Genomic DNA, 24,229 nt, shown 5'->3' with positions numbered 1-24,229 from the left:
ATAAAATCTCTTCCTGTGAAAGTCTTAACAATCTTGAGCTTCGAATCATCGAGACGCGGTAAACGAGCTCCACAATCTTTTAATAACGCGTCGCTCGAAAGATCGGATCCTTTCTAAAAAACCGGCGCTCTCGTTAAATACACAGAAAAGCAAGTTGAAACCTCGTTCAATGGTGAAAAACATAAATGCAGTAATAACCAGCGTCGGCGTGCGCCTCGAGTGAATTTTCATGGCTAATTTTTTTTCCTTTGCGTCGGTTATCTTATAAATGAAACTTGGACAATCGGAGAAAAAGGATCGAGCGGAGGGGGAGCGAGGAATATGAATATATAATATCTTATATCGTGTATCCATAAATGTTAAACGTTATTTCTTATTCTTTCTTTTCTTTTTTCTTTTTTTCATCGTCTTATCGACCTCGTATTCTTTTGACTCGTTTTCATTTCTTTTATTAAATGTTAAGGTAGAGCTTAATAAGGGGCACCTGAAGGCGCGCTCATAGCGAACTTCAGGAGCTCTTTTCTCGTATACTAGCTGTGCCGAACGCACTTGTACTGGTCGCATGGTTGGCGAAAATATCAGCTGAAGATTGACTTTTGAGATCGAAACGAAAAATTCTGAATTCATCTAGCCGTTCTAGGGACATTGTCGAGTAACAATTAAAATCGGATATCATGTTTGCGGACAGAAGAAACACGCAATCGTCGAAACTGTGAATCAAATAAAGTAAAATACGCGTTCGAAATTTAGAATCCTCAATAGACGATTTTCAGCCCATCGTTTTCACCCGCGACATATTATTTAACAACAGAATTTAATCACCTAATCTTCCGGAGGATACTCGTAATTCTCACCTTCGCCGCGTTTTCGTTTATACAATAAATGGATATCTTTTCATTTCGCCTACGTGCTAAGTAATAAATCGTCGAGCCGCAATTCATTGCAACAAATCGTCGACAATCAATAATAAATCGATAGAAATCGCCTAGCATTCGATCGACCGTCGTCTACCTTAAAAAGTAAACGCGTCCAACGGATGAACGCAATAATAAATTTCAATACATTCGTAATATTAATAATCGCTGTCGATGTGATAATAATACAATTGCAATGCGAGCATCACAATGCGAGAAAGGCAAATATCAATAATAATAATAATAATAATAATAGTCATAACGGCAATAATAATTAATAGCAATAGCAATAATAATGATAATAATAATAGACAATAATAATAAAATAAATTTTTGTCCTACTAATTAGCATCGTCGTTACAGTGATGTACTTAGCCGTTACACGTTTGCCTATGTACTATTCTCTTTTATATACTTCTATATGTATAGCTACAATATATAATATTTTCATGTTGAAAAATCGTATACATTAGTGTTGCGTCGCAGGACCATTGCTTCGTTTCTGTTCTGTATCCCGTTCGTACTCTTCTCTCATTTCTATCATTTCACTAATACGCTCTTTTTAACGTTGTCTTTTCGTTTTTTTTTTTTTTTTTTTTTTTTTTTTTTTTACCGGCTACGATGAGCCGCGATAGGGTCGCTGAGAGGGGAAAGGGTGGCGTCAATGCATAGAAGCGTTCACGGCGTTCACGCTTGATTATCGAACAACAGCATCCAACAAAATGAAAAAGAGAAAGAGGGGAACAGGAAAAAGTAGAAGTAGAAGTAGTAGTAGTAGAAGAAGAAGACGAAGGAAGGGAATGAACAGTAAAAAGGAGAAAGAGACCAAAGTAGAGTAGTTTCCACGGTTCACAGTTGCTTTTTCCTTTTCACGGATGTCGTGCTATCTTCGTGTTTTTAGGGCAAACTTCCTTAGCGTTAACTGTACGTTAAAATCGTTAATCCTTGATTGGTAAACCAGAGTTCTTCGCCGATCCGTCGCTGTTACACGAGCGTTCATTCTTCCATCATTGCGCGTCGCGGTAAGAACGTGAACGCTTCTCGCTTGGAGAATATCTATTACATAACGTTAATAGCTTAATATCGATTTTTTTTTTTTTTAGTTCGTATTACCCGCCCGTTAGAGGCGAGCCTCGGATCACAGATAGTGAGGTGATCGGATTGCGCGAGCATTTTCACGATACATCATCTTACACATATGCGTCTCTAGATCGTATTGATTCTCGTAATTGTCTGTTTTGCGTTTCTTCTTGCGATTCCTCTAAGTATTTCAAGGCGACAGCTCCTGAAAGCAAACAGCACCGGCCGTGTACGCGAGCGTGATATCACAGTCGCTCGAAGAAAAGGACGAACGTTTCCATTTCGTTAATCGACTCTTCCCGTTGACCATTGTCTCGTTCGGTTCTTTGAACGATAAAGTACGTTCGAATGCGCGAATCGACGGCGGAATTCCTGTCGATTCGTTTATCTAGAAGTAACCATTTCCCGGTGACTGTTCATGCACGCGTACAGTGGAAAGAAAACTTGGTCGGAACGCAATTCTTACGTCTCTGTCCCAGTTCATGGTAGATAGTTGTCATCGTAATGGTGACACACGAGTTGTACAGATACGAAAGTATACAATACATATTTTTATACACACGTACACGTATACACAATACATATGTACCTACGTACGTACGACCAACTAAGGGTAGACAGGCGCAATCGTATATATCAAGTGTCGAATCCAGTTGAATCGGGTTTTTCGCGCGACGTTCTCGAAAGCTATGTTTTCCGTTCGTCCAGAAAAAGTGCAATACCAATAAAATTAGCCTTCGGTGTTCCGGTCCCCTGCGCTCTGACAACTCTTCTATTCTCCGCGTATATCCCAATGGCGTTTGATACTAGAGCGATTAATGTTCCCGCAGCGCTCGTGTTTTATCTCGTAAATTTTTTTTTTTTTTTTTTTTTTTTTTTTTTTTTTTTTTTTTTATTTTTAAATTGACCGGTTCGAGCTTCGATATTCTGTTGTTAAGGCAAGTCAGAGAGGCGGGTCGGATATTCTGGATTCGACGCTGCGTGTGTCGGGTGATGAAATTAACAGAAACAGAAAAAGGCATAGTAGACGAGAACGAATTTTTAATTGAGACTTCGTGCTGAATCGTCGGTTTACAAAAAGAAAGAAAAAATTGGAACCAACCTCGGTTTCTCTGTTCGCTCGTGGGGGGTACAATCATGCAGACAATTTTTCAACGTAACAAGGGATACGATACTCGCTTCTCGCGACGAGGACACCAAACCGATCAGGAATTACGTGATTGCGTTTAAATCAGTTCGAGAGAATGCTCCGATGCTCGTTAACGTAACGAATCGGTAATCTTTACCAGTTTTCGCAGAAAGAAGAACGAACACGGTGTCCTCGCGTCGAAACGCAGGGGAACAAATCAGCACGCAAATCACCGGTGAACGTGACGACAGTTGCAAAAGTATAAGTCGAAGCTAAAGTTAAACCTCGGAACTTAAATCATAATCGAACGTAGGAAACATTCGCTAGCATTTACACGATACACCCGTGCTGGGATTAGATTTAAAAAAGATTGCCGAAAATCACTGAAGCTGCCTGCGACAAAGTACAAGTTTCCTTGACGTTAAATACCTCCCGTCGAGAATTTGAAAAGATAACGTTAAAACGTTAGAAAAATATATACATATACACATATGTATGTAAATATATATATATATATATATATTTATATTTGTATATATGTCACGTTCCTTTAAAATCTCTGCCCAGCAATCAAAATTACGCTACGTGAGAACGTATATACTATATATGTATATATATAATATAAAAGGATACATAATAACACGGTGTCAAGGATCGTTGCAAATCAATGCCAAGTGTTTAAAATAAAACGGTGAGAAAAACTCGAAGAAAACATGAGGGAGAAGAAAGAATAAAAGTATCTGTATAAGCTAAATCTATCGATCTGTGTAACATAGCGTATGTAAAAGTAAAAACTATTTGATTCGTGTACGTTCTCTCCCTCTCTCTCCTTAGCTAGGCGTCGGTACGCCGTCATATTGTCGTAAGTGAAGCGTACCTACTTCGTTCTCAGGAGCATATTAGCCTACGGATTTTTATCGTTTGCCTTTCCACACTTTCTCTCTCATTCATTCACTCTCTCTCTCTCTCTCTCTCTCTCTCTCTCTCGTGCTTCCCATCCCTTTATCCCTCTTTGTTTTTCGCTCATAAATCCGTCGTAGGTACGCAAATTTGTACACTAGTGCACGGTCACTCGATAAGGCAAGATCAAGCATCAAGATCAAAGGACAGGCAAAGAAGACGCGAATGCAATTACAAAATTCCGTTCAATTCCATTAGCGTTAAATCGATTCACCGAATAGAGGACTCGAAGATTCTCGGGCGAACTCTGCCACCAATATGGCCGACCGAAGAAAGTACCGGAAACGCGGGTTCTCCTATACAAGTGAGTTTTCGCGTCTTCTTGTGCTTGTCCTTCTCCCTTGACAACGAAATGGGAAAAATGTTCGAAAACCGGAAACTAACATTATTATTTATCGTAGGAACACCAACGAACATTATCTCCTTGTGTGTGGCTCGGAGGTGCGCGAATATCGCGTATATATATATATATATATGTGAGTGTCGACGATAGCGTGTGCGTGTCGGTGGAAGTGGCCTGTGACGGTATATAGGTGTGTACAGTGGATTTTTCTTGTATGCTGACGACGGTATACCTTTGTGTCTGCTCGTCCCCTAACATACACACTCTGCTCTGTTTCGTCCGTAGGTATTTTCCTTCGTTGCATCTCTTTCTTTATTAGATTCGTTGCCATACTAGCTCGCACATTCCAAAAGTAATATTTAGACGCGCGGCCGTTTCTCATTTTCTCGGTCGGAATCAGAGTCCGCTGAATCGTGGAGTGGCGGAAATTCCGGCACCGCCTCGCGTTGTTGCATCCATCCCGTCGCGCCTGGCCCCCCAGCCAATGCCTTGCCCTGCGTCATTTTGTTCGAATTTTTTGTGTTTTTTTTTCTTTCTATTCTCAATTGATTTTTAAGCCCTCTGTCTTTATCCCCGGCAGGTGGCGAGAAAATAGCGTGTCATTGGTCACTAAAGCCTCGCCTTCGTTTTCAGAAACTTTTTTTACGCACTTTATTGTCACAGACAGATCTTTTTCCCGTTTCGAATCGCGCGACGAATCTAAAGAAAGCGCGGGCTATTTGGATTGGCTGCTCGTACCAGGACGGCGACTTTCTTGTATCGTCGGCTTCTCCCGCTTTTACGAACGAAATCGTCGTCCGACTTCCTTGAAGAAGCGCGCCGATTCCCGTTACGAGCATGAAAGGATTTCATCGCTAAGTGATTCTATCTAGGTGACGGATTCTAGACGAGAACGTTCGGATACAGGGGGTAAAACAAGAAGCTAAGTTAGATTAAAAATCCTTTCATTCTAATCTGCCAATGCAACGAACCGGCGCCTATTCTCTACTATCTATGCGAACAAATTTAGAACTCTGCACAACGAACTAAATAATGAAGTTTCTGTCGCATCCGTTCTCTTTCATGCTTCGTCTCTTTCTCTCGCTCTCTCTCCCTCGTTCTTTCACCTCTTATCTACATATTCACCCAGAAAACCCCAGCCAATCGACCCGCAACAAAAGGAAACAAAATGAAAATAAAAAAAAAAAACATAAAAATAACAGATAATGATAAACGCACACACGTACTACCGTGTAAAACCAGTATACACGTGTCAACTTAAATTCTACGTGCAGCCATGCATGCCACGAAGAGATGTCTTTCGAGGATTTATCCGTCCATAAAGAACTCTCCGACCTGCATAATTCCTCTATGCATCGCGAGTCTGTGTTACGAACGTTTAGGTATGTATGTCGTGTCGGTTTATGTTAGGTATGTTGCGGTGTATTGCGAAACTAGCTGTAGAAAATACCCTAAGATTAAGTATCGATAGCCATACGAGAGCAACAGGAAACCACACGGTGCGTTCCTCGAGAATGTATTTGCATAGCACCGACAGTCTATAGACTAGGATATCGAATGCCTGCTCGAGTACGTGGTACTATGTACAACAAAGAAGTATGGTCTCTTCTGTGTCTTTAGAATCATTCGATCTAAAGATACCATTGTTCTAAAAGTCTCATCGCAACTTTCGTATCACGATACGTATCCAATGCGTTTCCTCCAATTTCTAATCTCTCAATGAAAGCCCTAACAACAAGCTATCTACTAGTTTTCCGGCCACAGAAAGGCCCCTTATCGAAAACCATATTGCACACTCGACGAGATCTTCTCCTAGGGATGAGGAGCTCGAAGACGAGAACGTTCCGCGTAATCACAAGTCCGAACATTGAACGTACACGAGTCTCGAGAAATTCGACATTTTTCAAAAATACTTCACGCAGTTCGGCACTACATGGCAACGGTTCTCGCCTCCGAGACAAACGGTTTAAAACGACACGATGCGCGAGAAAGTCTCGAAATCCAGGTTCCAAGTGAAACAGAACACCTATATACAAGTGTGTATTCCACTAACGATATAAGGTAATCAGTTCTTGCGTGACAGAATGTCAAAAAGACAGGCTCGCGCGTTCTCGCGAAATTCGGAGACCTTCTTCCTCGTCTGAGAGAACGAGACCTGTGCTTGTTGCAACGGAGAGTATCCTTGCCGGCTCCTCGACTTCTAATCGCAACTCTGTCGTTTGCGATTTTATCTCTTGGATATTCTCTCATAGTCCCGCGAAAGGTGCGTCGACACACAACGACAGATCTACTCATGTGATGTAGATTTCTGCACCATGAACACATATAAACAGAAGAAAGTGCAAAAGGCCGTGAGGTCAATGTTCACGCACCGCAGCAGACCTCACGTATGTCCTTTTATTAACTTTCCAGATCTCGTGATTTCCGTCTCTCTTTCCACGCTTTCATTCCGTGTCCTTTACTTACTCTCGTTCTTTCAATGCCACTTTTTAATCGCATATGTTTGCGTGGAGTCTGATTCGATGTCTCTCTCACTCTCAGTCGCCCTCTAAGAATTTCGTTTCATCTGCACCAAGAGAAAAACTCGAGTGAATTCAAACGAGGCGACACGATTCAGCATCAGCATTCGAAAACAAAGAGCCGATCACCGATTATTCCTGCTTGTCGCGTGTCTTGAACGCTGCTTACAAGGGATAAAATGCATAAACGAGATCGAGCGAACGAACGTGGGACAACGAAAATTTTTCGTGAAACCAATTTAGAAGCAAAAGTGTAAGGTATACATGTACACATGTACGGTCGCGGGTATTCGAATCTCGGATTGATCAGCGTATCGCAGTTGCGCAAAGATGGACGGTTCGTCGATGCAACCGCGTTCCAGTCGAATCGTTAGGTGATGGAGAGTAGAAGAGACCAAGGAACAGACGACCAATCGTAACGGTATTTATACAGGTGCCAGACCGTGCGAACTGTGCTTGTAACGTTTTGGCCGTAAGTGCGAACTTTTCTCTTTGCCAAAAGAAAGGTAACAAAAACAACAACAACAGAAAAAATAGGAAGGATTAAGCCCGCGAGAAATTCTTTCAGTATCGAGCGAAAACAAAAGAAAAACACGGTTGGAAATCGTGCAAGCACGCGTTAGACACTCCGCACCAAAATTGTCTGTTGCAACAAACACAGTTCTTTGCTTCTCGTTTATGTTAGACTCGGGGTACCAACCAGCAGCGATTAGAACGGAATTAAAATTACGAAATGAAGAAAAAAAAGAAGAAGATAGAGAGTGACAAGAGAATAGTGAACGGGAGAAAAACGGATTATTGTCGGTCGAACGGGCGCGTGTTAAGTCGACCGACGGTACAAGAAGGGATCTTGGTGCTCGTATAATTGTGTGCAAGCGATTTTGTTGTACTTTTGTTATATATATATGCGATTACGGAAACGTTAGTGCCAGCTGCAGCAGCAAGAGCGTTCGTCGTTTCTACCAGGTCTCCTCGTGTTCGCTAATCCGACACGTCGAAGCGGAAATCGGGGACTCTGTTAGCCCCGGTCGTCGAAATTCTTGACACAACGGTGATATTGGAAGAAGAACTCTATACAGCCGAGAGCGCAGCAAATTCGTGTGTTGTTCGCAATCGTTTGCTCGCGTATTGGAGACGATTCGGGACGAAATGCACGAGGAGCAGAAGTAGCGCGAGGCTTCTCTCGACCCGAGGAAATTCTTCGACGATCACGGTAACGAGAAAGAAGTGAAGAATAGGCGAGTTTCGATGTAGCCGAACGGAACGAAGCCGGAAAACGAAATGAGGATCGGGGTGGAGGTTTGAAAACGCGGCAACCTAGGTGGGAGCATGCATTCTAGTCGCTTCATTTCGACTGGGGTTTTCTCACCCCCCTGTGGGGGGAGGACTGGCAACCATGGACGAACCGGATGAACCGCGAAATTAATTTTCTTATCAACTTCTGTTGGTTTCCCTAGCCGATCATCCGGTTTCCAGGAAACGCAACGATAATGAAGAAACCAGAGAGGATCGCAAATAGAGAAAGACCGGAAAGAATGGCTCGAGATGCGAATTACTCGCAACGCGTTGCATATCAATTGTTCTTCGTCGAGACAGAAACTAAAGAGAATAATTACAGACGGAGTTAAAAAAAAATAGGATTTTAATTCGATCTGCGGATGGCATGTGGCGTATAAAATAAAACGTATCGATAACCGGTCGATAATGAATCGGGAATACACCTACGAACCTTGGAATCAATCTAGCATCCGTTCCGCGTGTCTGTCCGCGAATTTAATCCAACGTCGCTCTGTATACAACTTGACACCGACGAAATTGCATGTCAGAAAGATTTATCGAATTCGGGGAATCGGGGACCGCGCACGACACCGTTTTGTTCCGCGCTCTAACCAATATCATTCTCCAGGAATGAGGCCAAACTATCTGGGAACGTATTAATTCTTAACCGACGACGAAGCGTCCAAACGAGAACGGGTGGGGGATAAAAAAAGAAAAAAGAACAAAATCACCGTGTTTTTGGTTGCGTGTCGGATACACGGAAATTGGATCTCCGAAGATACAGTTCCGTTGCGTTTCATCGGTCGAGTAGAGGCAGCTCGTTAGGAGCACGGCCGCGCAACTACCAGAGTCCATTAATATGTGAGAGAGCAACCCTGCCTAAAAAGTGACTTAGCAACTCCAATGCATACTAAGCAACCCTTATGATACCGGCTGCTGCTGGCTCTGTGTGCACAAACCTGACGCTTCTCTCCGCTTCTAACCCACCGCCCCCCGCCCCCTTCTAAGCCCGTCTTTACGAGCCAGCAACAGCAACAGCGTATCCAACCCAGCCCTAGATACACGTATATTCCAACACAACACGCATCTACTCGCACCTAAAGACACGATCGCGTGTCCTTCAGAAAGCACACGCAGCAACACTCGCACGTGCGCCCTGCTCTTATACGGGGCGTTCTCCGATTTACTATGGTTGCTTCCGGAACTTCTCCGTTTCACCGTACAGACTCCTCTCGATTATCGTCCCAAACTCGGGTCCGAGTCAGGAGAATAATCTTATTGGGAGAAATGCTTCAGACCCTCGTAAATTCGTTTTCTGTCCGAAGCCTCGGCAACAAAAGCGGTGGGACAACAAAGTACGCGCTTGACAAGTTCCACGGCCTCCCCCTCCCAGTGGTGGGGATAACGCCTGGACAATAATCGTGTAGAACGAGCCAGACGATAATCGAGAAGAGTCTGTATCTATATTTCCTTGAGAGTCGGCGACTCGTAGATATATTTATGTAATATTTAAACTTCGAAATCAGCCTGTATAGGAGCGCGGGCGCAAATTCAACGTTACACATGCTCCATACACCTTCACCGTTCGGCAATCGTTCGGTTTCTTTCTGATACATATTCTCTCTCTTTCGCTCCATCAACCAAACGTCCAGTCTCGCAAGATGTGTGAATATGCGGTGAGATGCGCATGCATTTATGGTGATGAGAACTGGCTTGAAAATGGATGGAAATCTAGAGCTGCGACAGAGTTCTTGTACCGCGTGTAATCAAGAGTTACTTGTTTTTTTTTTCTTTTGTATGATTTTCGATCGCGAGCTGGAAAGCCCGATATCATTTTCCATTCATCCGAGCCAAAAATGGTACCTGGAACTCGGTGGGTGGGAGTTGTAAGCGTTATCGGGATAATTCAGCACATGCTCGGATAATACAAGGGGATGTCGAAGAAAGCGAGGCAATTGACGCTGACTACGGGGAAAATCTATTTACGCGGAGAGAGAAGCTTTAACAATTACCTGGTGCATAGGATCGTAGCCCATCGAGCCGTCGTTGTACGGTTGCGAGCCGTAGTCGCTACCATTTATGCCCATCCCGTATCCGGCCATGTCTTGCGGGCCACCGGGAGGCGCCGGCGACATCATCGGCGTTGGGGTGCCTTGGCTCGCGCCACCCATACTGTACGGCGACGCTCCTGCAAAAGCTGCTGTAGAAACAATCGCGGTGCATACAAAATTCGAGGGTGCGTCTTTTAAGTTCTTCCGCCTGACCGATACATTTCGTCTATCTAAAAGCTTGAGCTCGGTTTCACATTGGTCCTACCGTAACCAGTGGCGCGGGTCGATTCTCACGAATCCTCACGAATCCTCTCACGAATCGTCTCACGAATCCTCTCACGAATCTTGACGAATCCTCACGAATCGTGTCGCGAACAGACTATTATCCAATGAATGATCGCCGGAGGCGACGGATCGAACGTTCGAAAACTTTGAATGGTGTTGGATGAACGCCACTGATTAACTACTAGACTGGTAAATGTATCGTCACATCGAGTCTGTTGTTTCGACAAGACATAGATCGATCGTTAGTTCTTCATGTACGTGTGAAAACGAATGGCCTTTTCCTTTTTGCGAAAACATTACGATTCGACGTTATCGATGTACAGAGAAATTTGTGGTCGCAGTAAAGACGATTAACAGCCGCCCCCCCCCCAGCGTGGTGGTAACGCAAACAATATTTTTAGATCGAAACGCGAAAACAACGTCTGCGCTAATCCAACGGGGCAAAGAAATGCCGGCGGTCCCGCAGTCCTGGCGCCAGCAGTATCGCTGGAATTCCGTTTCTTTAATTACGAGAGGACTGCGGCCCGTTCACCGGAAACGTGGCTGAGGAAAGACAAACACGCGAACAGCGTCGAAAGAAACGCGAGAACGCCTTGGCATCTTTCGTCACACCCTTCCCAGCACCCTCGTCGTATTCTCCTCTCATCTTTCGTTCCCTCTTTCTTCGTATAATTGGTAAGTTAAAAATATCTCGCCGTGCTCTCTAAAATAAAGAGACGCCTCGGGTAGTTAAGAGAAGTTGCGCGTAATTGCGACCAGCAAGTCCTGCGAATGCCTGGAATTTCTCCGAGAAAACCACCCAGCATTTTTCTCCTAATTTCCGCGAGAATGCGCCGAGGTAAATATGTACAGACGAACGAACAGAATATGACGCGCGTTGTCGAAACCGTACGTTCACGACTGGACAGAAGAACGAAAAGAAAAAAAGAAAAAAAAAACAATACTTTCTAAAGCGGACTGAAATTGTTCGAGGATTTTCTATGTTTTTTCGCGGAAAAACCAGCCACGAATCCCGATCGATGGTCCGTCGTTTTATTTCTGGAAGATTTATCGGTCGGCCGCGATAAACGCGTTGTTCGTACGGCGGAGCCGAACAATGAGCGGTAACTCAGTCGCGTAATGATTTACAGTAATGAGAAACCACCACGCAACGCAATTTCTTCTCCTTCCTAATTTCGATGCATAAACGATCAAGTACGGCCGACGGCGGCAGAAAAGGTGGCGGGAACTAAATTACACGTTCTTTCCTCAACAACACCCCCGTGAATATCGACTTTCGCGTTCGAATGTCGTGTCTTTTTAGCCGTTCGGATTCGATCAAATGGTTTTAATCGTTACTGTTTCTAGTTATCGAAACGAACTCATCAAGGAACACCCGTCGCTCATTTGGCGAAGGACGGAACTTACCAGCTGCCTTTTTGGCTGCGTACAAGTTCGCCTCCTCCTGTGCTTTACCTATGTTTTTCTTGTAGCGTATCCTCTTGTTGCCGAACCAATTGGAAACCTAAGGCATAAAATTTAAGCGTTCGAAATAATAAAACGATCTGCTTTGTTTTTGGCGATACTAAAAAATTCCATTACGCGAACTATTTTACGGTAGGTTATTTAAAATGCCCGCTAGCAATGTCGTTAATTCTCACGAATGAATTTCGACGAACGTGTGATCTAGTTATCGTGCAAAGATAGTTTTTTTTTTTCGTCTTACCTGACTCACGGTGATACCACATTTTCGCGCGAGCTCTTCCTTGGCCTCTTCGCTCGGGTAAGGATTACTGAGGTGCGAATAAAAGTATTCGTTCAGGATTTCGGAGGCCTGCTTGCTAAAGTTTCGTCTTTTACGCCTGCAACCAAAGAATTTCCGCCCCTTTTTACGGCCGAGTACCAATCGAATCTCGACTCTTTCTCGAGTCAACTCGAGAAAATGAAAGAGCAACTAACGTTGAACACTTTCACGCTACGGATACACACCTCGCGTCGAGGAATCGACTCCTAAGGATCATGACTGCCTCGCAGGTGGACTGTTTGAGCTGCATCTGGATGCTCGAGAACTTCTTGTGAATGATCTGAACCATCCTTTCGATCTCCTTCGGCGTGATCGGCCTTGTACGACTCTGTTCCCTCAGTAAATTCATTACGTGGGTAGTGAACTCGTTACACGCCTGAAATGAAACGGAAATACACTTTTCTATAGTCATCCCAAATGTCCTCCGTTTCTGACCCACAACCCCCCTTCAACGCAAAGGATACCAAGCATCCTCCCTTCACGATTTTGCATCGAGCAAGTTATGGCGAGCAATCGTGAAACGGGAAACGTATTCGACAGCGCGTATTCCGAGTTCGAAGATTTCAAGCGAAAGCTTTCGGCAAGAAAGCCGTCGAAGCAGGCCGTCGAGAAAGATCGCTCGAAAAGTAACAACTCAAGATGTTCTCCGATCTGTTTCGATCTTAAAATCGACGGGGGGTTTCGAAGATGCTGATCATTGGTGTTTTCGGGCTGTCACGAAACCGTGGAAGGAACGACGATTACGGGGGATGGGGTGGAAACCCGAAATAAAAGGTAAGAAGGGAAAGGGCGACGATATAGGGAAAAAAAACGAGACGAAAGACGCGTACGTATAATGCATTATTCCCGGTGGCTGCTCGGTTTAAGGGAAAAAGGACTTTGCTCGATATCAGTATTCGAGGCGAGCACGCTACCTTCCGGAGGGAGCGAAGAAGGGACGACGAGAGTGCACAAGAGAAACGGGGTGGTGAGGGTGGGGCTGGGTGAGGGTGGATTTTCCTGAGGGAAGGCGTTAGAAGGAAGAGAGAGGTCGGTAGGGGAGAGGTCGGACAGGGTGGCTCGCAATTTCGAAATGGATTCCACTCTACCGCCATACCCCGCTACTATCCTCCTCTTTCTTCTATCCATCCCGTTTCTCTTCGTTCTCTTCTTCCATTCTGTTCTCCTCTCTTTGCACGAGAGCGTGCCCCACCGGCTTGGTGGGGTGGATCAGCTTCATTCCTGGCTTCCTTGCCGCTAGCCAGGCCGAAGGGCTGGAGACGATCTCGAGTAGGTGGATTGGATGGAAAACCCATAGAGAATTATGTCCCCCCTGCGTCGTTGTTTTCTCCAATTTTTAAATTATCGCCGAAACAAAAACGATACTTCGCCGGGCTGATGATACGCGAGACACCGTTGTGTTCCTTACCGCTATCGAGAAGACATCGAGAAAAAAAAGACGAACGTAATCTCCACCGGCGGCAAAGAAAATTCAGCCCGCAATTTTGATAAAACCAATGCACCGTGGAACGGACGCACCGTCGAAGCAATAAGTTTTCGGATTTGCAGGTCGATCGATCGCGAGCCAACGATATTAAACATTGATTCCTCGGGATAGTCGCGTCTCGAACGAAAACATGACGTACGGTTGGAAAAGAAAAACTCGTGACACGAGTCAGCGTTAAAAATGATTTATAAAACGCGCTGCTATCTCTTAGAGGATAGAACGAATCGACGAAAAAGTCTTATAAATCAGACGGAAATTCGGGAGACGAACGTTGTCGTGAATCGCGGGTGTAATCGTAAGGTCTGACGATTCGACGGTTCTTCCTTCCATTTTCCGTCGATGCCTCGTCCATCGGAACTATAAAGCCAACAAGTGTCACACAACGGTCGTTAATCCGCCGTCTCTGCGCGATACAAGTTTTCTCACGGCGCGGCGCCTCTAATTTTACTGCGGTTCGGTCTATTAATACTGGCGCACGTATATCGAGGATATAGCACCGAGAGGCTTCTGGCTCGCGAGCGTTATCGAAATTCCAACCTGCACGCTACTAAATATACCTGGCCGCGGCGGCTACGTTTGCCACGGATATTCCGCGGTTATTCCGCGGTTACCACAATAAGCGACACCCTCCTCTCTTACGCGATCGCACAGTGACTGTTAACGACCATTTCCCCAAACGAGTCACCATCGATCGCCTCTATCCTAGATCTTACAATGGAAGGCACGAAAGTGTCCCCTTCCGATTTTGATGAAACTTCGTATGTCTGTTAAGCAGTTGAAAGTAAGGGATACGTATTTTTTTTTATCGGCTGAGATGCGACTTTAATGGGTGAAACCACCCCTCGAAGTTTCGACCCGAAAGTACTATCTCGAAAACCAGAGGAGATACATGAAACTTCTAATGGACGAGAATTTTTATGTAGAATAATATGGTGCTAAGAAATTGTCCTGCATTTGCTTACAACACAAAAAATTTCAGATCGAAACTTTGAGGAGTGGTTTCACCCCCTTAAAATCGTGTCTCAACAGATAAAAGGTGACGCTGCGAGTTGACTCGAGACCGAACGGATGCTCGGCCGGCCGAGCCGGTTAAAATCTGGACTGAAAATCGGACAAAATAAAGGCGGGCGTATGTACCAGTAAAATTCATGCCAGGCGATGTTTGCTGTCGGTGATCACGCGATCTCGTAAAACTCGGTGCGGTTCTATTCTCGTACTTGTCACGCCATTTTGCATAGCCGGGCAGACGTTCACCCTAATGCAGTGAGTCGACCGCCACGCGAGTTTGAATAGTAAATTTCGGTTATGATAAAACTTTTGGCCGCGACGATATCAACCGTAATATCGTTACTTTTAAGCGCGGCAATATATTCAACCGCGGGACCCGAAACACTGTATGTATTACCCCACGCTCGCCAAAACTCGGCAACTGCCTCCAACAACGTCCAGAACGTTGTTCATTTAAATAACAATCGCGCTCGCGATACGAATAGTAGATTCGAATGAAAAAAATGGCTTTCGCGGGGACAAAAACTTTCCAGTCTGACCCGTTTCGAAGCGTTCTAAAAATAAGAGAAAAGAACAGTGAATCCAGTTCGCGATCAAAGGATAAAAACGAAATGTTTTTTAAAAAAAAATGGGAGAGACAAAGGGAGGGAGAAAGCAAAGGGGAGGAAATGAAACGTCGTATTTCGATACTCTTTAGATACTCCGACACGAGGAGAAAAGAACGGGGTGCAAATTTGTTGATGGCCAGGTTTATCGATAGGGCGTCAACTACCCCTGGTAACTGCAGTTTCAACGGCGCGGCGCGTGTGCACGCGAACGCATACATCTCGGCACGAGCTGACTCCATATTGTTGCGCCTACAAAGAATTCCGCACGCATCCGTGTACACACCGGTGGACCTCAAAGCAAGGGTGTGCGTATTCCACTGCGGGGAAACATCAAGACCGCTGACACACGGTGAAATATGGGGTCGAAACGGGTGTGGCAATTAAACCAAGCTCCCAACCCCCACCCCGTCAACCCTTCCGTCCTCGTGACTCGTGTGCGCGAGTGATTTGGTATTTATGTACGCGCGAATGCACGAGTCGGTACGGATGCCGAGCCACGGTTATTTTCAAAGTATGCAAAAGAGAGAAAACACGAAGAGACGTTAAAAAGAATTATGCTTTTATCGTTGATAAGTGAGTGGTAGCAAGCCGGAGGGATCATGCGCGCTACACACGCCGCCGTTTTGTTTCAATCGCCTGAATATTAATGAGCAGGAATTGAATATGCGTTTCGGGCAGCCCACCGGTGGCGTCGCCGAACACCAGTGAATCTCAACAATGAAAATAACGATACGGGAAAATGCAAAATAGCCCACGATGAAACAGCCATATCGTATTCGTTGATCGATGCGACCTATACAGTCCTATATGGGACACGCTTTCAACGATCCGGCAAAAGAGGTTCTCGAAATAAAGCTTTAAAAAGTTGTCCGTCGAATGGAACGCGGCGTTCCACGGAGTCAGCGCCGCGAAAGGCGTGGTGACCGGGGTAGTATTCAGGATTTCGTTGAATTCCTACGGCAAACACAATAGCCCGCGGGGAGTTTCCTCGCGTTAAAGAGATCCGCAGCTCGCGATACAGCCGCCTGGCTTGCTCGACACGCGAGATTTTACTTAGCGCGAGCAAGTCGGTTCATTAGCACGCAAATCGTCCAACAGAGACGGGGCTCGATTCTCTACCGTAGTACGCCTAACTGGTCTCTTATCGGACTGCTCGAGGGTAGGAAAAAAATTCAACGGAAAAACTGCACACGAACCGTCCCCCAACCCCCTTCGATTCGATTAAATCCAGCGATTCGAGAACGTTTCCCGTTTCACCCGAATATCTGACAGTCTGGGAGGCATCGCGTTTCCCCGGATAAACGAGAAGACATCCCCTCGTCACGAACCTGTTCGTATTTCTCCAATTCCTGATGGTAGATCTGCCTAATTTGAGCAAGCTTGGCTCTGTAGTCCGAATGTTCGATAGCGTTGTCGGGTTGTCCAGGTGGTCCAGCCGCTGCAGCCGCCGAGGCCGATGCCGCTGCTCCCGCTCCGCCACCCTTTTCCGGCCCGGCAACACCCTCCGCGATCAACATGTTGTCCAATCGCATTAGCTGCGGATCGGGCGGTTCCTCTTCCTGAGTGTTCCTTAACGACAGCACTGTAACAGAACAAGAAATTTATATTTCAGTAACCTTTCTGATTACCGCCAAGCTGATTCGTAAACGGACCAAAGAATTACATAGACATTCTACGATCGTGAAATCGTCGGAGTCACACCTCGTGAAAAATCGAGTTAACAAACGGGGACGATTAAGTTTATTATCGTGACGATTTTTCTCGACGAGTACGGAAGAACGATGGACGTGGAAACGGTGCGTTACCACGGGAATCGAGAGGGGAAAGAAAATGGGAGAGGGAGAGGGGTGGCTTGAGAAAGTCGCGCGTTTACCGATCGTAAAAGAATCAATTTTACTTCGGCGTTCCCCCCTCCCCTCGGATCATCATCCCCTACCATCATCCAGACCCTTTCGTTCTCTTTGTTTTAAGGGCCGATGCACGCAGTGCTTTGGAACGGGGTGGTTTTCCACGGTGTAACAGTGGTTTTATTGTACTTTTACGGCGCATGATGGAGCTGGACGAGCCATAAAACCACCGAGAGCGAGGGACTCGGTGTCTCTTCTCTTCTCTTTCCTGCCCTGTGCCCCCGTGGCCTCTGTGACAGTTCTTCTAGAAAGATGCAACCCTGTCTTCGACAGTTTTCGCCCTCTTGACGTATAAAACCAACACGTGCACGCGCGAATAAGCACGCCTGGGGGATGAACGACAGCGCGGGAAACTCGTACAAACTGCCGTGAGATATACTTCCTGAGGGATCACCGGTTATTCTTCCGGTGATTTTAAAGAACGACCAAAGAGTTATTGGTTTGTCGACCGGAGAAAGTTGAGTGGAATCGACACCGAGACGAAAAGATAACCTTTCCATGGGGAGATGCGAAATGAAATAGTAACTGCTTTAAAGGACCGTGAGACTGCGATCTGTTAAATTAATATGAAATGACAATTAAAATTCTTGTAAAATTATATCGCGATACTTTGTTAAATAGCCGTCATATTGCGTTTTAACTGGTACGCGTCACACAGCTGAGATTCGAGCGTTGAATTAATTAGGCTTATTCGAGGGTTATTCGAGCCGTAATTTAAATTCGTTAGGACTTTTTCCGCTCCGCTCTATGGTTCCTCACCCCCGGAAAAAAAGTCTCCAGAGACGAAAAGTTGAGCGAAGAAGGGGGTAAAAGTTCGCCGGGAGTCGTGGGAGCGTGAAACGAATGCGCGGAACTAATGCATTTATACGAAGTGTAACAATTAGGACCGCAGCGTTGGCGAAGAGGTTGGAGTTTCAGATTCCCCTTGGGACTCGGCTGGAAGGGTGAAGACACAAAGTCGATCACTGGGGAACCATTTCTTTGAGAAAGACGTTACGTTACGCTACGCGCTAACTCTGTCAGAGGCCCCGTGCTCGTTAATGAATCTTTCCTCCGCGCTGGGGAATCGTCTTGAAAAATCTGATTAACAATTCTCCTACTTAAATTGCGGCAACTTTTCGGAACCCTTATTTTGCAGTGTACAAATCCGAAGATAGGAAAATCAGATAAGTGATTCCAAACAAACTAAAAAAGACGAAAGAAATACGCGAGGTTCTATTTCGTAAAAAAACAACGATATAATAGAAGGGTCAAGGAGGCATCGTTAAAACTTCGATAGCGCGACGGTGGATAATTAAAAATAAAAAAGCTTCATTCGCGTCGTTGAGCCGCGAAGCGGCGGAATAAAACGTACGTTTACGGCGATGCCCGTCCGAAAGAAGTTGTGCCATTGAAAGTTAAAGGCCCGTGAACCATCGGCGGTGCTTTCGTTTATTCGTTAAGGGGATCTCGCGAAACGGCGCAGTTTGCAGAGGAGAAAGAGTCGTGCCACAAATCGGAGGCTCGTGACACCGTTCGTCGATTTCGTCCCGCGAGGAGCTCCCGAATCGGCGGTGGAATCGCGCGACACGAACGCGTGCTTCGCGACGGCATGCGAAATTAAGCGCTCGAGCAAAATTATTTTCGGGTATCGAGCGGAAGAAAGTAATCGGGGGCGGCTTACGGGCAATAATCTGGCCATTACGGGGTGTAAGGGGAGGGCTCTTGGTACCGTGTCGCCGAGGCACAGGGACTGGCGGCAACCTCCTGCGGGGGTTCTTACAAGCACGTAAACTCAGTTTTACTAGCAGTTAACATTTTACGACTCAGACGGTCTGCCGGCTCTGTAAACTCTGTCTCACTCCCTGTCGGTGAAGCGCGAACGGCTACGCGCGCACTCCTTCCTGTCTCCATCTTTCTTGCTCTAGCTTCCTGTCGGTCGAGCCGCGCGCGTATTCGTCACAACACGAGCACGGCGTGGAAACACCGGCTATACCAGTGATGGGCAACCGAGCCTGTTCGGGCATGTTGCCCGCACAGGCTGGAACAACACGTATGTAACATTGAACTGTTTTTTATTGAAAAAATCTGACGAAAATACACAAGTTACAATAGTATTTGAATAAATTTCACAACAATTGCCTTAAATACTACTTATATATATATACGAGTTTACAATATGTTTGTAACAATATGTGCATAAATTCAGTAAAACAGCTTAAATATTATTCAGACATATAACAATAAAAATAATTTCCTCTTCTGTAACTTGTAAATCTTCCGTACGATGTTCAAAGCTTCATATGGAATAGTTTAGATAGATGTCGGACTCCTGTGGAAGGGTTGCGAAGCAGGACACATTACGAATCACGTGTCGTGATTCACGACATATTTGTGCGTGAAGAAAATGATAGATACGTGCTCTCATTCACAGATTTCACCCACCACTGCCATATGCCCGCATGCTGCACGTTGTTGCCCGCTAGTGAGTTTGGCGGGCGCTGAGTTGCCCATCACTGGGTTATACAAATGTACGCTCCGCAGCGACAACGTAACGCTCGTCGTTTTCGAGGGTCGTTAACGAGCATGCTACGTTAATACGACACCCCGTTGAAGATCGAGCTAATTGTCCATCTAATTCCCTGCTCCCAGCGTGTTACCGAGCACGGAAGACAAAATTTCGGTCATTTGGAAGAAACGCCTGGGCTGTTTTATGTCGCGACATGTGTTAATCCGGCGACAAGCAAGAGTGGTCGCTCGTGATAACGGAAAGTTAAACAACACGCGGTGCACGTAGATCGTGTGAAGTTTTTTGTGATCGCCCGGCAACGAAACAACACGTTCGAAAACTCGATGCACGCCCGGCACGATAAATTCGATTGACCAAACGAGTCAGATTGGAGCGGCCATGGCGAACGATCCTGAAATATGCAAGGGTTTCGTGCACAGGGGAGAAAGAAAGGGAAGGGTGCGAAGAGAAAATCGAAAATCCCCGGTCGAAACAACCCGTAGGATAATTTAGATTCGCGAAGCGGAGTCGAGTGGAGCGGAGGTATTACGGCAACGGCAGCGAGAGCGCCGGTAGAACGCCGCTGCTGGTGTGTATTGATCTAAACGGGAACCCGTGAAAGCAATTAAGATAAGGCACGGTAACAAAGGGTTGTCGGCTGCTACCCGCTTTTCACCGTAGGAAAACAGAAAGAGAGAAAGGGGAAATAGAAAGAGCCAGGAACCGGATGGAAGTAGATACGTGACGGAGGAAAACTGGAGGCCCAAATATCAACCCCGCCGTGCCAAAAACCATATCGTGCGCATTTTCCTCGTGACTGAAATCCCCAGTATACCTATTGGAACAAATATATTCAGACTCCTTCAATTACTTTCTGGCGTTATGTCTCCGTCAAACACGAGAGTGCATTGATTTTATTTATTTATTGCAGAAGACGATTTTTCAACGTCGACATTTGAATAGAATAAGTTAAACCGTAACGAATGGTGTCTGCAAAGATGAAAATCAATAACGATTAATCGATGCTTCCTAATTTACGTTGTGGCAAGAGAAACACGCAATGATCGCAAAGTGTATGAATTCAAACAGCGGAGGTAGCGTAATTACTACAACACTGCAGTCGCGGTACAAGCGTAATCGTTATTCGAGTAATGGTCCTACCGACCGCGGGGGCTAGATGACAAACGTGACGGGAAATACGATGCTTCGAAACATCGGTTTTCTGGTCCATCAAGATACAAAGAGTTTAACAATGTGATAATATTACGTTTCGTCCCCTAGGGTTGACTCCAGGTAGAATCGAATTCTGACCCAGTTCCATGATCCTCTCAAGCGGATCTTGGTCGCGTCTAAAGGAATTGATTCCCAAAATCCATTCAATTTTTTTTTCGTCTCTCTTTCACATGCTCCAGCTTTTCCAAAACTAACCCTAGTGCGCGTGGATCAGGTCCAGATGTAAGCCGAAGAGGACAGAAGAGGGTAGACGAGGAAGAAGAAAGGAAGGGAAGGAGGGCAAGCTGGCAGGCAGGCAGACAGCCGGAATGGCTGCTCTTTTAATTCGAGGGTGAACTCTGCCGGCAGGCCGGAGGGGCTCCAAGGGGGTGCGAAAGGGAAGCTAAAAGAAGACGGCTGAGCATTACCCCTGGGATCTGATATCGACACCGAGCCGTAAGAATATCCGGGCCTCTTCTGATTTACGAAAGAAATCGAGACGAGGTGTTCTGCATTGTTGATATCGTGTTTTGCTCCGTTACGAGCGCCGGTTCTACTCGAGTGTTCTCAGAAACGTAAGATCGTCGCGTGTCAGGCATTATCGTATCCTCGGAATGACGGGAAAAAATTAGATCCAGCGAAAGACGATCGTTTCTCTGGCCCCTGAGCCGTTTATCGCGTATTCTCGAGCGAAGAATTATTCTTCCCTTTATTTAAACGACCTTTGCATAAATGTATTAACTATAACAGTGTTCATTATCTAACAAACTTGCATGGAGGATATACACCAAGAATAAAGATCCGAGGAAAAGTAAATAAAAACGAATGGAAATGCATCGAACACACGGCACCTAGTCGAAACCAGTTTTTAAAAATTGCACACCGCTAGCTGTGTTGCGGCGAATGTTATCACGCTGCGCGATACGCAATCTTGAATTGCTCGACGTGAATGCAAAAACAAAAAAAAAAAAACAGAAGTGAAATATTAATTTTGATTCGATGGAGTTACGCGTTCTGATACGCGGTGTAAACCAACGGACGGGCAGAGAAGTTATCGGGCGGTCGCGGCGAGTTCTATATTTTTCTACGCGGCGGATAATAATAACGTCTCGGACGTCGTAGACGACAGGGTAGCGCCGCGTTTCCGGCCTGGACGTCGACTGTGTCTGCTCGTAGTTTCCCGTTCTCCTCGCAAGCCAGAACTTTCTTACGATTTCTTTCGCGCTTTGGCAATTCCGAGCTTCCGTTCCCCGAAAAGAATTCTGTGCGAACGGTTTCTCGCGCTCCCCACTTCGGACTCAATGTTTTTCCAACGTCGGCACAGAAATTCCCCTTTTCCCTAGCTCTCCCTCCCACTCTTCCTCTTTAGCTCCGTTCCATCCTCCTCCTATCCTCCAGGCATCGTTTCCTTTCGGAGTTCCGCGCGTCGAATTCGCTCGATCGTATCTTCGGAGTGCCTCCACTCGTTCCTCTCTTTTCCGCATTTATTATTTTGTTCCTTTCCTTGAGCCACTTCCGGCGGGAACACGGGTGCTCGTCTCCTTTCCGTTTGCCGACGCGGCTTTTCCAACTGTCGTAAATCAAAACTCGACGCGAAAACGCGACCAAACGAACGGTACGCGCGGAACCACCCCGTGTTACCGGGTGTCCGGAATGACCATCGACCCCTCTCTTCTCCATGCTTTGCACCGGTGGCAGCGATATGACAACAAAGGAAATATTTCTCATGGTCAGACTTTCCGACGGATTGAAGGATCGAGAGCGTAAAGGATACACCTCGTACTTATAACTTCGATGTATTTCTAACCAAATTCGTTTGCTTCGAGCGTTGCATTGAACATTGAAACGGAAAAATTTTAATCAAGACGGAAAATATTCGGAAAATCGCCCCTCAAGCTGTGAAACCAAGGGAAATATTGTGTAGCAACGGAAAAGAACAATGAAAGGGCGGGTAAAGAGGGGGAGGTGTGCAAGAAGGAGCATCCCCTCCGTCCCGCCTGTCGCAAAAGAAAAGAGGGTGGACGCGTCGGTGGCCGTGGGGGTCGAATAAAATTTTACGGCCGCGAAATCGTCCAATAATTGTTACGGCTCGCTTTGATCGCGTAAAACACGTCGTAAATGTCGAAAGGGACGACCCCCTGGCCGACAGGAATTACTCTTAACCCCCTTACGGGGCATTATGCGGCATTACTGGCGGTGCTGCGTTTGCGTCTGCACGCTTCCGCTGTCTCCGACCCTCCCTCGACTTTCTTCCCCTCCCGTTCCCTTTCGGAAATCTTATGCTTCGACTCGGGGGTGATAGCTCGGCCACATCCACACCCTATAAAGTCACCGAAAGGAGAAATAGCTTTCGGGCATCCTGTGGCGTGTCCCGTCTGATGTCGCCTGGTTCTCAATTAAGCGTTAAACGACTCGCGTAAAACCGACACGCCTGCCCCATAAATATGTCTACAGACTCCTCTCGATTATTGTCCCGAACTTGGGTCAGCGCCGAGACAATAATTTTATAGGGAGAAATGCTTCAGACCCTCGTAAATTCGTTTTTGGCTCGAAGCCCGAGCTTTGGCAACAAAGTACAGACTCCTCTCGATTATAGTCTGGCTTGTTCTACACGACTATTGTCCAGACGTTATCCCTGCCACTGGGGGTTGCCTTGTTTGCTGGTCGCTCGTCTTACACGGCTCCAACCGATTGTGAACTCCTTTTATCTGTCTGAAGTGTTGTCACATAGATCGAGAGACTTTTTACTTCGAATTTATCTTCACAGGTTGTACAAGTTTGGTCTTTTCTCGAAACAGAAAGGGTCATCGTGAACCATGGTCCATAAACTCGAAGCTTTTCGAGCGGTAGTTCTCGAGGTCGGTAGGAACGATTTCTCAGTCAAAAAAAACCACCGTTAATATATTCAAGGAAAAAGATTACACGGTGCAAAAACATCTCGACCAAGGGTCTGTGCACTTACGTGGCGGTTCCCCTCGTCTGTAGCGTTCCCGCCGTTTCTTTCTTTCTTTCTCTCTTTCTTATTTCGAGGTACCGCCGAGTGCAGGAGCAAGTACGATGCTTGCGTTCTCGAACACCTTCTCCTCGGTGTGCTAGACCGGGTTGGCTGTGTGCGCGCGTCTACGCCAAGAGGTCGGGCAAGATCTTTTAATGAAACGCGGATGTTAGAATGGCAGGA

General features: G+C 45.9%; 1 protein-coding gene across 4 annotated transcripts in view; it reads right to left on the bottom strand.

The window, feature by feature from the left end:
* Positions 1-1,193: 1,193 nt before the first annotated feature.
* LOC107186440 (homeobox protein extradenticle) overlaps positions 1,194-24,229 on the bottom strand; it is a 37,897-nt gene continuing 14,861 nt past the window's right edge. Inside the window, exons 3-8 of one of the 4 annotated variants that reach the window (XM_015574302.1) lie at positions 16,773-17,026; positions 12,528-12,718; positions 12,265-12,400; positions 11,967-12,063; positions 10,236-10,423; positions 1,194-2,199 (exon numbers count right to left, since the gene is read on the bottom strand). In XM_015574302.1, coding sequence (XP_015429788.1) covers positions 2,185-2,199; positions 10,236-10,423; positions 11,967-12,063; positions 12,265-12,400; positions 12,528-12,718; positions 16,773-17,026 — 881 coding nt within the window. In that variant the 3' untranslated portion in view covers positions 1,194-2,184. Of the gene's footprint in view, positions 2,200-4,411; positions 4,921-10,235; positions 10,424-11,966; positions 12,064-12,264; positions 12,401-12,527; positions 12,719-16,772; positions 17,027-24,229 lie in introns of those variants that run through there. The other 3 variants (XM_015574298.1, XM_015574300.1, XM_015574301.1) reach the window with 3 other exon arrangements.

The sequence above is a fragment of the Dufourea novaeangliae genome, unplaced genomic scaffold, assembly GCF_001272555.1.
Source record: "Dufourea novaeangliae isolate 0120121106 unplaced genomic scaffold, ASM127255v1 scaffold88, whole genome shotgun sequence".
Classification (NCBI taxonomy): domain Eukaryota; kingdom Metazoa; phylum Arthropoda; class Insecta; order Hymenoptera; family Halictidae; genus Dufourea; species Dufourea novaeangliae.
Note: the sequence above shows the minus strand (reverse complement) of the source record. Positions and strands in the feature narration are given on the sequence as shown.